Source organism: Eulemur rufifrons, chromosome 9 (genome assembly GCF_041146395.1).
Source record: "Eulemur rufifrons isolate Redbay chromosome 9, OSU_ERuf_1, whole genome shotgun sequence".
NCBI lineage: Eukaryota > Metazoa > Chordata > Mammalia > Primates > Lemuridae > Eulemur > Eulemur rufifrons.
The window spans coordinates 24258509-24273350 of NC_090991.1; the positions used below are offsets into that span (position 1 = coordinate 24258509).

A 14842-nucleotide genomic window follows, 5' to 3' on the forward strand; every position below is an offset into this window, starting at 1 on the left:
TTATATTTCTATATAAGAAATTTTCCAGCAGAAACTTTCCCAGGTTTCTGTTCTTATACATACTAAATAGAAGTAGATACCTTAGTTTTAGGCAGAGAGAAGTGAAAGAAGGGGGAAGAATGTGTGAATTGCCAAATAAAGCTCAAGCCCTGAAAAAGTCATTTCTATTATTTGTTTCTATTGAGAATCAGTTAACAGGGATATGATGATTTCTTCTGGAATTATGATTAAAGAAAGAAAAAAAACCCTGATGCTATTTATTTATTTATTTTTTTCTATTTAATAACACCATTGTGGTCCAGATCCTACCAATCTGCTATTTGGTACATGTCAATGTTTGAGTAGAAAGACTCAAAGATTCAAATGTGCCTCACATAGGTAAATTATTTTTAATTTCACAGGGACATAGAAACGTCAAAGTAATGTAAGCTATAAGAGTAAACCTATTGTGATATCATTAGTAATAAATGTTACCAAACTAAATAATACAAGGATTTATTCTTTGTAAAGTACATGTTTATTCCTGCTTTTTTTTTTTTTTTGAGACAGAGTCTCACTCTGTTGCCCAGGCTAGAGTGAGTGCCGTGGCGTCAGCCTAGCTCACAGCAACCTCAAACTCCTGGGCTCAAGTGATCCTCCTGCCTCAGCCTCCCAAGTAGCTGGGACTACAGGCATGCGCCACTATACCCGGCTAATTTTTCTATGTATATATTTTTAGTTGTCCATATAATTTCTTTCTATTTTTAGTAGAGACGGGGTCTCGCTCTTGCTCAGGCTGGTCTCGAACTCCTAACCTTGAACGATCCACCCGCCTCGGCCTCCCAGAGTGCTAGGATTACAGGCGTGAGCCACCGCGCCCGGCCTATTCCTGCTTTTACCTGCTTATTCTGACTGCTACTAGAAGGACTCAAGGGGGACACTTATCACAACTATTTTTAAAAAGTTTTTTAAAGAATATATGCACCACCCAGATTAAGCTTAAAAACATTTCCATAATCACAGATATTCTTATGGCCTTCCCACTTAATTTACCCATCCCTGAAATCACTTCTATCACTATTTGTTAGTTTTGCTTCTGTTCTTGAACTTCATGCAGTCTGTATTCTTTTTTTGTTTGGCTTCTTTTGCTCAATATAAGGTTAGCCTTACCATAACTTATTAAAATGGAAGAAATAAAGATTATAAACTACAGATGTCAAGGGCTCTATCTACCTAATTCTTATAAAATGCCAAGTACAGGCTTATAATAAATGTTTTCATATACTACATTATACTTCATAGAGTTGTTTAAAGGTGGTGTGGGCTATCTTTAGCAATAACCTGGAGGTATTTTAGCCACAGGTCCAGATAAATACTGGTACGGATGATGCAGAAGAGATTCAAGCATTTATAACAAGCTAAACATCCCAATTCAGGGTACATGATATTTTTAGAAAAAGATAAATTAGTCTTAGCTTGACTCACCTTTGTGGTATCATGTGCATTCAATATGCCTTCTACAATGTCAGAGAGATCCGTATGTAATTCCTTTAAAAACAGCAACCGAAAGGAATAATTAGAAAAGACTGGATACACTTTTTATTTTACTATTCAGTGGCTAAAGTTTACTGTGTTGGTCAAACTTTTTTTTAATTACCATAAGTAAATTCTCATATTCATTTTAAAAATTAAGATAATTTTCCTGTTGTTTCATTCTTTCTCTTCATAAATTCAATTTATTAAGTTTTTTTTAAAGCCACACTCTCTTCCCAATTTTGCATTTTTAGTTATAAATACTGAGTAGTATAACATAGCAACTGAAAGCAATAACAAATTCTTCTCTTCTTTTTTGTTTTAATCATTCATTCCATTTTCCTGTTGGAAGTATATACACAAGACAACCTATACAATAAGAACTTACAGGGATATCATCAGTACGGTTGTCCTTCCAGACCTCTAGAAGTGCAACCACCATGTCTCTCAGTTCAACCCTGGAAAGAACTCCATCACGGTCAACGTCAAACACCTTGAAGCAAACTAAAGAAAAGAAACACTTACAGAGGAAAATTATTTTTATATTCTGAAGCATAATACATTTTTACTAGAACCTTCTCTTGTATAATTACATAGTTTCTCAGGCAAATATATGTATTCTGGAGCAGTTCTTATCTGGAGACTATTATAAGTCATTAGTCCTTGGAACTTGTAAGACTTCCTACACATCATGAATCTATTGCTCTACATCACTACCCAGGTTAGGGAGCCCTATCTTTCAGCCACATCTAGAGTGTGTAAATTCCTTACACACCAGAAAGAAAGGGCTAAGTCACCATACAATAAATATTATAATACCTTAAAGGTTTTGAGCAGATATGCAAGTCCTTAAGTTAATTTCTAATATTCAAAACTGATCATTGCAATTGTTTCTCATATGCTTAAAATATCCCATCTACATAGAAAATCATAATCATGAGCTGATGTAAAGGTAGATTGCTTCCATTTTACCTTTCCAATGTACTATAGTACATTCAAATTTTTGTCATGAACAATTTCAACTCTTTAATGAAGTTCATATACAACATGCTAAGACTTATAAGATCAGCTCTTTGCCAATTAACTCCCAATGAATCACTCTAGTTTAACTACCATTAGTTCATCAGCAACAAAAGAAATATAAAAAATAGAAAAGCTTTAAAGGCAATAAATCATCTCAGTTGAAAAGTAGAGATTTCAGTCTCCTTATTTAACATTAAATTTTAATGGAAACAAACAATCTACCGAAAAGTCAGTTTGGAATAATGGTATATCAACAGAAAATTTAAAAAGAAATCTGAATTTTTAAGATTAAAAATTGTCTATTTCTAACACCCCTATTAATAGAATAATTATGGTATTAAATCAATTAAGTGCATCATAGTACAATACTACTAAATAAAATAAAAATATCAAACACCACACCCAAATAGGCAACATCTGTGAAGATATAGTTTAGAAAGACACAGAGATAATGACCTTAGTAAATATATTTGATTTAGGTTCCAATTAAATGTTAACTGCAGCATGTTCTCAAACATGGTTAAGGTTTAATAATGCAATATACTTATGCTTACAAATTATGCTGTAACAACATTTTAGCTAGGTTAAAAACACCATTTTAGTATTTAATAAAGTTGTGTTTTGACCATAAATTTTATTTTGCCAATAAAATAATAATGTGTGCAAGGGACAGAAAATGAGTTATACTTTAAATTATGGAAAACACAAAATTCTCTATATAGACTACCAGAAAATATTTCCTCAGTGCTTGAAATCTTCAAATACATCATGGCTGATTCAATCCATTTATCATGAATTACAAATTCTTCAGGAAAATCAACCCCATTGTTAATAACAAAGATCCCAAATTATTCCACACTATAAAAGAATAGATGATTGATTCCTTACACTGACCTCAGTAAAACCCCAACATGAGATTAATATTTGCCAACCTGACAAAGTTATGAAAATGCAAGACTTAATCCACAGATAATTTTACACAAACAAAAACTGATTTTATCTCTACATAGTTTGTAAATTTTGTGACAATGTTTAACACTTACATTTTTGCCTTTCAGCCAGGGGTCCCCTGCAACAAGCTGACAACCCACAGGATATCTCCTTAAAATCTATGTGATTGTCACGATTTTCATCAAAAGCATTAAACAACCCTGTGAAATAGAAAAAGACATCATAAATCACAGCCAAGAAACTTCCTAATGTTAATACTGACACATTTACTAAAGGAAGAATGAGTCTTTCCCATAAACTGGCAGAATTAAAAAAAAAAAAAGTTTATCAGTACTTCCTAACGTCTCAGGAAGTATTTCTTTTTTTCTCTTGGTATAATTATAACTGAAAATACATTACAACCCTTTAGTGTTTGGTTATATCGGTCTGTATTTATCTTATATCAATGTTCAACAACTAAAAATGCCTATATTTTTTAAAGTTGATAAATAAAAATTAAAAACCAAAGAAAAAGTTAGAAATTACAGCAATTATCCTTACTTAGACTGAGAAGAAAAAAGAAGAGAGAAAGTGAACTGCTTATTAAATGAACACTCAAAGATATACTGTGGTAATATTAATGAGCTCTCACAAAGCTCTTTCATGAAGCATGGGAAAATATACTATATTACAAGAAGAGAAATTCTCTACTATAGCATCTTTTTATTGCCTAATCTTTTATACATGATTATTTTAAATTTCAGAAATGAAAGGGAACATACAATCTAATCCTGTGGTTTTCAAACTTTTTGTAAAAAGTAGAAATGGAATAATTTTATTTTCAAATGAAATATCAACCTCCAGTTCCAAATAGGTAAAAACATAAGTGCACTGTTGAAGTAGATGGAAACCCAGAGCCCTACCTGCTGTCGCTCCTAACAAATACTTCCGAAGTATCCTAGGAATCTGAAGAATAATTTTATATTCTAATTCAGTGCCCTTAAAGATTAACCCAAATATTTAGATTCCAAATATTATTTTTATGATGTCCCAATTATTCTTTGTGTTCATTTTTTTTTAAATAAAAAGTCATAGCAATAAGTTTAGAGCTAGAGGGGATCTCAGAGATGGTCAAATCTAGTAGTTCCTTAATTTTTGTGCATGGGGGCTAGGGATATAGCAATGGAATCTTATGTGAAAGAAAAAAAGTGGAGGCACCCTAGCTAAGGAAGCAGTAGGGTCATGTGTGGAAACATGGAGCTCTGTCCACCCCGTGGCCACCACAGCACTCCCTGCACTAGCTGCAAATGGACCTTACTAGAGCACAATTTCATAACCAATGACCTAGTCAAAATCATTTTATACAGGAAGATATTCGGGTGCAGAGAGCTAAACTAATTTATGCAAGGTTACACAGGTAGAAAATGAAGTTTAAGACTACAACCTTAATTCCCATTAGTTTTTTTTCTACTCCACTATATGCAAGAAAGTTGCAAACCTGTAGGACAGAAGTCCCCAACCTTTTTGGCACCAGGGACTAGTTTCATTGAAGACAATTTTTCCATAGACTGGCATGGGGTGTGGGGGACAACAGGGGCACGGGGAAGAAGGGAGGTAGAGGAGCTTTGCAACCCAGTCCCTAACAGGTCACGTCAGCCAGCGGGTTGGGAACAGCAGCTATAGGAATATGGCCTTTTAGAGTTTAAATGTGTTGGTTAAAAATAAGTGATGGACTAGGGTATTCTTACCAATGAACATTTGCAGAAAATGAAATGATTCCTACCTTCACTTAGAGATGGACGAATAGGTGGTGAAACCAACGGGCCAAATGTCTCTAAATCAAATCGTCCAGTCCGGGATTGAGCCTTCAGTAACCAATAGCGTTTCTCGAGATCAATGATGTCTGATTCCTCCACTGAGAGTAAAATCAAACAAGATTATAAAACCTCAGAAGTCTCTTCTGGGCAGTTAGTTCATCCTGATAATATATCTTTCAAGGATATATTTCATACAGGATGATAGAACTTAGGGAAACAAGGAAAATTAAAAAACAAAAATAAATGAAACGAAAAAGGATATATTTCAATTTCCCAGTTGCTAAAAATAATCATGATCAAAGCCAAAACTCTGAAAGACAAATTTATTATATCTAAAGTGGCAGAAAAATTAAACCAAAATGAAAAAAAGCAAGAGGCTTTAAAATCAGAAAAAAGAAATCTACAATTTCCCAGTAAGCAGGCTGCTTAAATCTGATATATGAAATAATATATGTACAGCTAAGCCATTTCTTTTGGGCTTCCCATATCATTTTTACTTGTACTCATTTTTTTGTTAAATTTCAGTCTTTATCTTAGATTTAAAGTTTCTATGTACATCTTCTTTCCTGGCTAGACTATAAACATCATAATAGCAGGACCTATGTCTGATTCACCCTGTCAATGACTGACTTATACACATTCAATACTTGAATAAATGAAAAACATATATGGTAAAAGATGTTATAAGGAAAAAGTCAATAAATGGCAGGGAGGCTAAAGTAGGATTCAATGTGTAACAGTAAAATCATGAAAGCATGAACATCTTTCTCTCCTCATTCATCAGACAGTATATCAAAAATCATAAACTCCAACCATGGTTACCTATTATCTGTGTTCACTTTTTCTCCAAGGAACTAGAGTAAAATTTAGAAAGCATAAACAGGAATTTTATTCTCAACTAAACACAGCGACCAAAATGATCCTATTATTAATAAAATGTAAATCTGGGAATTTCAAATTCTGGCCATAATGGAGTAACTAGCACCAGACTTGCCCTTCTGTACAAATGACTAGAAAACTGTACAAAATATATTAAAAACCTGTTTCTAGAAATTAGAGAACAGGTAGTACAGGACTGTGATTCTTGAGAGAAAGAAACAAATAACACTTGCTTCATAAATTCTTTGCCTAGGCCAATGTCTGTAAGAGTCTTTCCTACATTTTCTTCTAGAATTCTAACCGTTTCACACCTAAGGTTTAAGTCTGTTATCCACCGTGATTTGATTTTTGTGAGAGGTGAAAGCTGTGGGTCCTGTTTCAGTCTTCTACATGTGGCTATCCAGTTTTCCCAGCACCATTTATTGAATAGGGATTCTTGTCCCCAGAGTATGTTTTTGTCTGCTTTGTCAAAGATTAGATGTCTATATAAGGATGGTTTTATAATTGGATTTTCTGTTCTGTTCCACTGGTCTGTGTCCCTGCACTTGTGCCAATACCAGGCAGTTTTAAGAACCACAGCCTTACAGTATAGTTTGAAGTCTGGCAAATTAATACCTCCCATTTTGTTTTTATTGCTTAAAATTGCTTTTGCTATATGGGGGCTTCTCTGATTCCATACAAAGTGTATAATTATTTTTTCTATATCTGTGAAAAATGATGTTGGTAATTTAATAGGGATTGCATTGAATCTGTAGGTCACTTTGGGTAGCATAGACATTTTAACAATGTTGATTCTTCCGATCCATGAGCATGGTACGGTTTTCCACCTATTTACAAGTTCTGCTATTTCCTTCCTCAGTGTTTCATAGTTTTCCCTATAGAGGTCCTTTACCTCTTTAGTTAAATATATTCCTAGATATTTTATTTTCTTTGTGGCTATTTTGAAGGGCATTGAGTCTTTAATTTGGTTCTCCGATTGACTGTTATTGGCATATATGAATGCTTCTGATTTGTGTGTATTGATTTTGTAACGTGAGACTTTGCTGTATTCGTTAATCAATTCCAGGAGTCTCTTGGTTGAATCCTTGGGGTTTTCCAGATATAACATCATATCATAGCAAACAGTGAGAGTCTCATCTCTTCTTTCCCTATTTGGACTCCCTTGATTCTGCTCTCTTGCCTGACAGCTCTCGCAAGGACTTCCAATACTATGTTGAACAGTAATGGGGACAGTGGGCAGCCTTGTCTGCTTCCAGTTCTAAGTGGGAATGCTTTCGATTTTTCCCCATTCAGTATGATGTTGGCTATGGGTTTGTCATATATGGCTTATATCATTTTTAGGTAGGTTCCATCTATAGGTAACCACAGCAACAACAAAAATAAATGAATGGGACCTGATTAAATTAAAAAGCTTCTGCACAGCCAAAGAAACAGTCACGAGAATAAACAGACCACCTACAGAATGGGAAAAAATTTTTGCATACTGCACATCAGATAAAGGACTGATAACAAGAATCTATTTAGAACTCAGCAAAATCAGCAAGAAAAAATCAAACAACCCTATCAAGAAGTGGGCAAACGACATGAATAGAAATTTTTCAAAAGAAGATATAAGAATGGCTAACAAACATATGAAAAAATGCTCAACATCCCTTATCATCAGAGAAATGCAAATCAAAACCACAATGAGATATCACTTAACCCCAGTGAGAATGGCCTTTATCAAAAAGTCCCAAAACAACACATGTTGGCATGGATGCGGAGAGACAGGAACACTCATACACTGTTGGTGGGACTGCAAACTAGTGCAACCCCTGTGGAAAGCATTATGGAGATACCTTAAACAGATTCAAACAGACCTACCATTCGATCCAGCAAACCCATTACTGGGCATCTACCCAAAGGAACATAAGTCATTCTATGACAAAGACACCCGAACCCGAATGTTTATAGCAGCACAATTCACAATCGCAAAGATGTGGAGACAACCCAAATGCCCATCAATTCATGATTGGATTAGTAAATTATGGTATATCTATACCATGGAGTATTGCTCAGCTATAACAAATAACAGTGATGCGACATCTTGGTTCTCCTGGAGAGAGTTGGAACCCATTATATTAAGTGAAGTATCCCAAGAATGGAAAAAGAAGCATCACATATACTCACCAGAAAATTGGTTTCCCTGATCATCACCTAAATTCACATCTGGGAATGATACCAATCGGATATCAGACTGAGGTGGGGGGTGGGGGGAGGGGATGGGTGTATGCCTACATGATGAGTCCGATGCACACCGTCTGAGGAATGGTCACACTTGAAGATGCTGACTCGGGGGGGGGGGTGCGAGGAGGGGATGGGTGTATACCTACATGATGAGTGTAATGCGCACTATCTGGGGAATGGACACGCCTGGAGCTCTGACTTGGGGGGATAGGCGGTACATGGGCAACGTATGTAACCTGAACTTTTGTACCCTCCATAATAAGCTGAAATAAAAAAAAAAAAAATAACACTTGCCTTTTGATTGCCCTGGCTTTTTCCTTGAAGTTACTTCCCAGACCTTAGCAAGGGATGAGGATTCTAAGTAGAGACATTTCACTGAGTTAAGAGAGGTTGGAGGTCAGGGTAGCTGAAATCTGCAGGACAGAGTACTAGAGAGGAAAATATTATGCAAAAAAAAGAGCTCCAGAAGTCTGCACAGGTGTCTTATTGAGTTTTGGCAGACTACTAAGCTGTGTATACACAGAGTGAAACTCACTGAGGTTGGGCTTGAACAAACGCTAGGGACTTGCAAGCTGGAAAGTTCCCAGAGCTCATGAAGGGCTCAGAGATGTCAGAGTTCTGACCAGCCAGAGTGAAGACACTTTGTTGAACACTGGTAACATTTATAGACTCCGGAGGGTCCTTACTTATTTAGTAGGGAAAAACTGCAGTAAAGCCTACTCCAAATTTGTCCCAATAAAGTTTAAAAGCAATTCTTGAAAATATCAAGCTGATCCACAAGTAACTAAATTGCCTATCAAAATAAAACACAACTTCCTTTTTTAAAAGAAGACAACAAAATTCAGATACTCAGCAATGTTACATTCACAATGTCTAGCATCCAAAGAAAATATGAAAGAAACAGAAAAATGTAACCCAAAGCCAGGATAAAAATTAGTCAATAGAAAAAGACCTAGAAATAACAGATGACAAAATTAGCAGACAAGGGTTTCAAATATCTATTATAAATAATATCAAGAATTTAAGAAAAACATGAATATACTGAGGAATGAAATGGCAACTATAAAAAAGTATCACCTGGAACTACTAAAGAGAAAGAATACAATATTTGAAATAAAAATTCACTGTAGGACATAGCAGATTAGAAACTAGAGAGGAAAGATCAGTGAACTTCAAGACTGGGCAACAGCAACTATCCACATGGAAGTATAAGGAGAAAAAAATTATTAGAACCTTAGTGACCTATAAGACAATTGTCAAAACATACATGCAATTGGGGTCCCAGAAAGGGGTAGGCAGAAAATACTCGAAACAATAATGGCTGAAAATTTTCTAAATTTGATGAAAACTAAAATCCCACAGACCCAGAAGTTCAATGAACCTTATAGTAAAAAACTCAAAACCACACCAATGCAAGTTATAATCAAATTGCTGATAATGAGAAAAATCTTAAAAGCAGTAAGATAAGGGGAAAGAATATACTACATTACAACCAGGAAAACCAAGATAAGTACTGGTTTCTCTCCAGAAACAAAGAAGCCAGGAATGGGGGCTGGGGGTGCTGAAAGAAAATATAAACTGTCAACCTCAAATTGTTTATCTTATAAAAATATTCAAAAATAAAGCCAAAATAAAGACTTTTTTGACAAACAAAACTGAGAATTCATCGATAGCAGAACTGCACCAAAAGGAATATTAAGGACATTTTTCAGACTGAAGAAAATGGTACCAGATGGAAATTAGTATCTACACAAAGAATACTGAATGAAGAAAACAGGAAATGCCCTGTCCCTAACATTCACAGAAGTTATCACATACTGATATAATTGATCTTACCAAATGGGGGTTTTTGCAGCTTTTATTGGTTATGTTTACCCCTGATTCAAATGCTTTGTAGGTGAGTTCAGATTTCTCTTAAGGAAACCCCTGAAAATGCTAGTTTTTAAAACTAAGATAATACTAAACCAGGGGTGTACAAACTACAGCCTGAAGGATGCACATCTGTTTACGTAAAGAAAGTTTTATTAGGGCTGGGCACGGTGGCTCACACCAGTAATCCTAGCACTTTGAGAGGCCAAGGCAGGACTATTGCTTGAGATCAGGAGTTCAAGACTAGCCTCAGTAAGAGCAAGCCTCATCTCTACAAAAAATAGAAAAATTAGCTGGGCATGGTGCTCGTGCCTATAGTCCCAGTTAGTCAGGAGGCTGAGGCAGGAAGATCACTGGAGCTCAGGCCTTTGAGGTTGCAGTGAGCTATGATGACACCACTGCACTCTAGCCAGAGTGACTGAGCAAAACTCTGTCTCCAAAAAAAAAAAAAAAAAAGTTTTATTAGAAAACAGCCATGCAATTTACAATACTTACAACTTACATATTTTTTATGACTACTACTGTGTTACAATGGCAGAGCTGAGTAACTGCCACACAGTTCAAATGCCCACATTCCTGAAATATACTTACTATCTGCCCTTTAAGAAAAAGTTTGACAATCTCCGTGTTAAACTTTGAAATTTCATGACTGCAAGACTTCAAAAATAGGAGACATCACAAAACAACAAGACCTCAGAACAATGGAGCCATGAGATTGAGAGATCAGAGACTTCAAAATTGTGAGACCATGAAACTGCAAGATCTTGAGAACTCTTTTCTTTTAATAGACTTTATTATTCTACGGCAATTTTAGGATTACAGCAAAATCAAGGAAAAGTTACAGAAAATTCCCATATGCCCCCACCCTCCCAAATATATATGCTCTTCCATTATCAACACCCCATCTATCAGAGTGGTATATTTGTTATAATTGATGAACCAACATTGACACATCATTACCACCCAAAGTCTACAGTTTACATTAGGGTTCACTCTTGGTGGTGTACTTTCTATAGGTTTGCACAAATATATAGTGATATGTATTTGTCATTGTAGTATCACACAGAATAGTTTCACTGCCCTAAGAATCCTCTGTGTTCTACTTATTCCTCCCTCCCTCCTCACTAAGCCCTGATAACCACTGGTCTTTATAGTGTTATGAGATCTCTTTTTACTTCTCAGCCTGCCCTCAGTCTTATTAAAATTTCTACATTAGAGTATTACTGGGTAGAGAGGATTATCTTTGCATTTGGGGTTCCTTCAGATTCATATCTCACAGAAGTTTCTCAAAAGTTTGGCTGGTTTCTCCTCACCCCAGTGAAAACTGTCCTTTGGCAGGCTCACTCTTTTGTCAGCCTTACTTTCAGTCTCTGCATCTGGCCTTCAGATATGAAAGCATCCTGCATCCCTTGATCACTTAGGAAGGCCTCACCTCTCTGGAGTTTAGTTTTGTTTTGATTTTAACATGTCCTTGCATCTATACATCTTCAATAGCTTTAAAAATGAGTATGATTACTTGGTTCAGTGGTGATTTTATGTTGTTATAGTGGGAGTGACGGTCTTTCATGTCTTTCTACTTCCTAACATGAAACAGAACCTTCAGAATCCACATCCCTTCAATTATTATTTAACATAATTATGGACATTCTCATTAATGCAGTAAGACAAAAATAATCTGATAAACTTAAGGAATAAATGAGATTTTTATGAAGAAAATGTACAAGTAATATTAAAGATTTGAATAAATGAAGAGGCATACCATGGCTCTAAATAGAGTAGTTACAAAGATTGCACAGTGAGGATGGATGACACATCAGCAAAGACCTGAGGAAGCAAGGGGACAAATCATGGAGTGAAAACATTCTAGCAGAGGGAATGAGTACAGAGGCCTCAAGAAGAGAGTATGCCTGGCAAGTTTAAGGAAGAAAAAGAAGATCAGTGTGGCTGAAGTGGAGTTAGTGAAGAGGAGAGTAGTACCAGATAAAGTCAGAGAAAATGGAGGTCAGATTACATAGACCATTGTAAGGACTTTGGTTTTAAGTGAAATGGTTAACCATTGGACGGTTTGATGCAAAGTACTAACATGATCTAATATACAGAATCACTCCCTCCCCCATGTCCTCCACCCTCTCCCTAGAATGACTCTTGACTGCTGAGTTGAGAAGAGACTGGTGGGCAGCAAGAAGAGAAACAGCCAGTGAAGTGTCTATTAAAGGGTTTTTTAAACAATATATACAATTTGAAAGCATTAAGACTGCAACAGATTAAGAAGTACAAGACAGACAATTCACAAAAACATGGGCAGAAAGTTTAATTTCACTGGTAATAAAAAATCAATTCTAAAGAGAAATGTAGAGAGAATCATGCTACTTCTCTGCTTCAAAACCTTTCAACACTCTTTCTCAAGATATCTGCATGGCTTCCTCCCACAACTCCTTCAGATCTTTACTCAAATGTCACATTCTCAGACCATCTAAACTGCACCCCATTCAGTGACACTCTGTCATTCTTCCCTGCTTTACTCTGCTCCAATAATGCTTACTAACTCTAATACAATTTACTTATTTGATTTGATTATTGGTTAGCTCCCTCAACATATGCTAGAAGGCAGGGATTTTGGTATGTTTTGTTCACTGGTAGAGTCTAACAATTAGAATAATATCTGGCATATTTTGATTACTCAATAAAAAAGTTTAATAAATAAGAATTATTTGTTGAGCCATACACACATACATATACAAACTTCCACATATACATATTCAAAATAATGCTAACTATGACAAAAGATAACAATTAGTATCAGACATGAACCTTGGCCTCTAACAGCTTTTACACTGCCTAGGAAGACAAGAACAACATTCTCTAAATTTCCAGGGCCTTCAAAACATTCAATCTCACTCTATTTCCTTGCAGTTTTAATAAAAATTTCAGGGGAAAACTTTTTCCCTATCAGCAAGATAATTAAGATATAGCCTTATCAATACGTGTATCTATACTGTATTTGTACAACAAATACTGTAGTCATGAAAAGGGTTGAATAAATGAAAATATATATTCCATCATCTTACATAAAAGTTTAAGAGAAATTATCTTCCTTTTGCTTGACCTTCAAGGGGTTCTCAGGACTTAAAGCTAATGTTTTTCTATCTTTCCTTCCTACCTTACCCTATACTGACACTCTTATGTCCAAAACCTAAAGAGAGATTTCTACTTAAAGGGCTTAGGAGTGATTCTTTTGAAAGCAAAAATATAAAAATGAACATTGGGAATGCAAACTTGTGTATACATTATCATACTTCAGTAGATGGAAGGACTGAGATTTTCAGAAAGACATTGTTCTAATTTAGTCTGGCATAGAAGGAAAGATCCCCAGGAAGGGTCATACCTGCCATAGCAGAAAACAAAAATGGTCTCGACTATATATAGCTGGAGTCAAATACACTGATTTTACCTAGTTTGCATTTTACAAAGAAGAATGCTCTCCTGTAAACTTCTTGACTTGGCAATCCCTACAAACAGTCCTCTTAATGACTCCTAAAACCTTGGAAAAGGGATTCCAAGAGTGATAATGAAGTTACCCTACAAGCTTGGCATTTAAAAGTCTGGCATCTAGGCTGGGCGTGGTGGCTCACGCCTGTAATCCTAGCACTCTGGGAGGCCGAGGCGGGTAGATCGCACGAGATCAGGAGTTCGAGACCAGCCTGAGCAAGAGTGAGACCCCCCGTCTCTACTAAAAATAGAAAGAAAGTATCTGGTCAACTAAAAATATATAGAAAAAATTAGCCAGGCATGGTGGTGTGCATGCCTGTAGTCCCAGCTACTCAGGAGGCTGAGGCAGAAGGATCGCTTAAGCCCAGAAGTTTGAGGTTGCTGTGAGCTAGGCTGACGCCGCGGCACTCACTCTAGCCCGGGCAACAAAGCAAGACTCTGTCTCAAAAAAAAAAAAAGAAAAAAAAGTTTGGCATCTAATTACTCACTAATGATTAAGAGTAATTAAACAATGAAGTGACAAGGTTATAAGGTAACATAATTTTAGTTAAAAAACTGAAATCAACCTTCGTTACCTTTATTAGGCTTCTGTATTGTTAATTATTTATATCACCTTAACCTTGGAAAAGAGCAAGAAAATTAGCACCTGTATTTTTATTAGCCCTTAGTGAAATCACTAAATCAAACATCTTTTTCCATATCCTGGACCATGGTTTCTCAACCTTGACACTACTGACATTTTTATAATTTTCTTTTTGCAGGAGGCTGTCCAGTGTATTCATTGTAGGATGTCTGGCAGCACCTGGCCTCTATCCACGAGATGCCAATAAAGCCCCCCAAGTTGTGACAACCAAAAGTGTCTTCAGACACTGCCTAATGTCCCATGGGAGACAAAATTGCCCCCAGTAGAGAAGTACTGCTATAGATACATTTACAAATGCTTGGCAAGTGATCTGTAGAACAGCTTATTTTCATAAATACCCTCATTTGCATTGAACAGACTGTTAAAATAAACACTGAAAAATATATCTTCTAAAACAACAAAAGCTCAAATACTTATTATATACTGAATTCTATGTCAGCTTCATTCATCTTAA

At 35.8% G+C, this 14842-nt stretch overlaps 1 protein-coding gene across 2 annotated transcripts in view; it reads right to left on the reverse strand.

Moving 5' to 3' along the window:
* The window catches only part of USP32 (ubiquitin specific peptidase 32), a 207539-nt gene that overhangs the window by 69295 nt on the left and 123402 nt on the right, over positions 1–14842 (reverse strand). For both annotated transcript variants that reach the window (XM_069482324.1, XM_069482323.1), the window contains exons 6-9: positions 5249–5380; positions 3579–3686; positions 1901–2016; positions 1465–1527 (exon numbers count right to left, since the gene is read on the reverse strand). In XM_069482324.1, coding sequence (XP_069338425.1) covers positions 1465–1527; positions 1901–2016; positions 3579–3686; positions 5249–5380 — 419 coding nt within the window. The remainder of the gene's footprint in view (positions 1–1464; positions 1528–1900; positions 2017–3578; positions 3687–5248; positions 5381–14842) is intronic.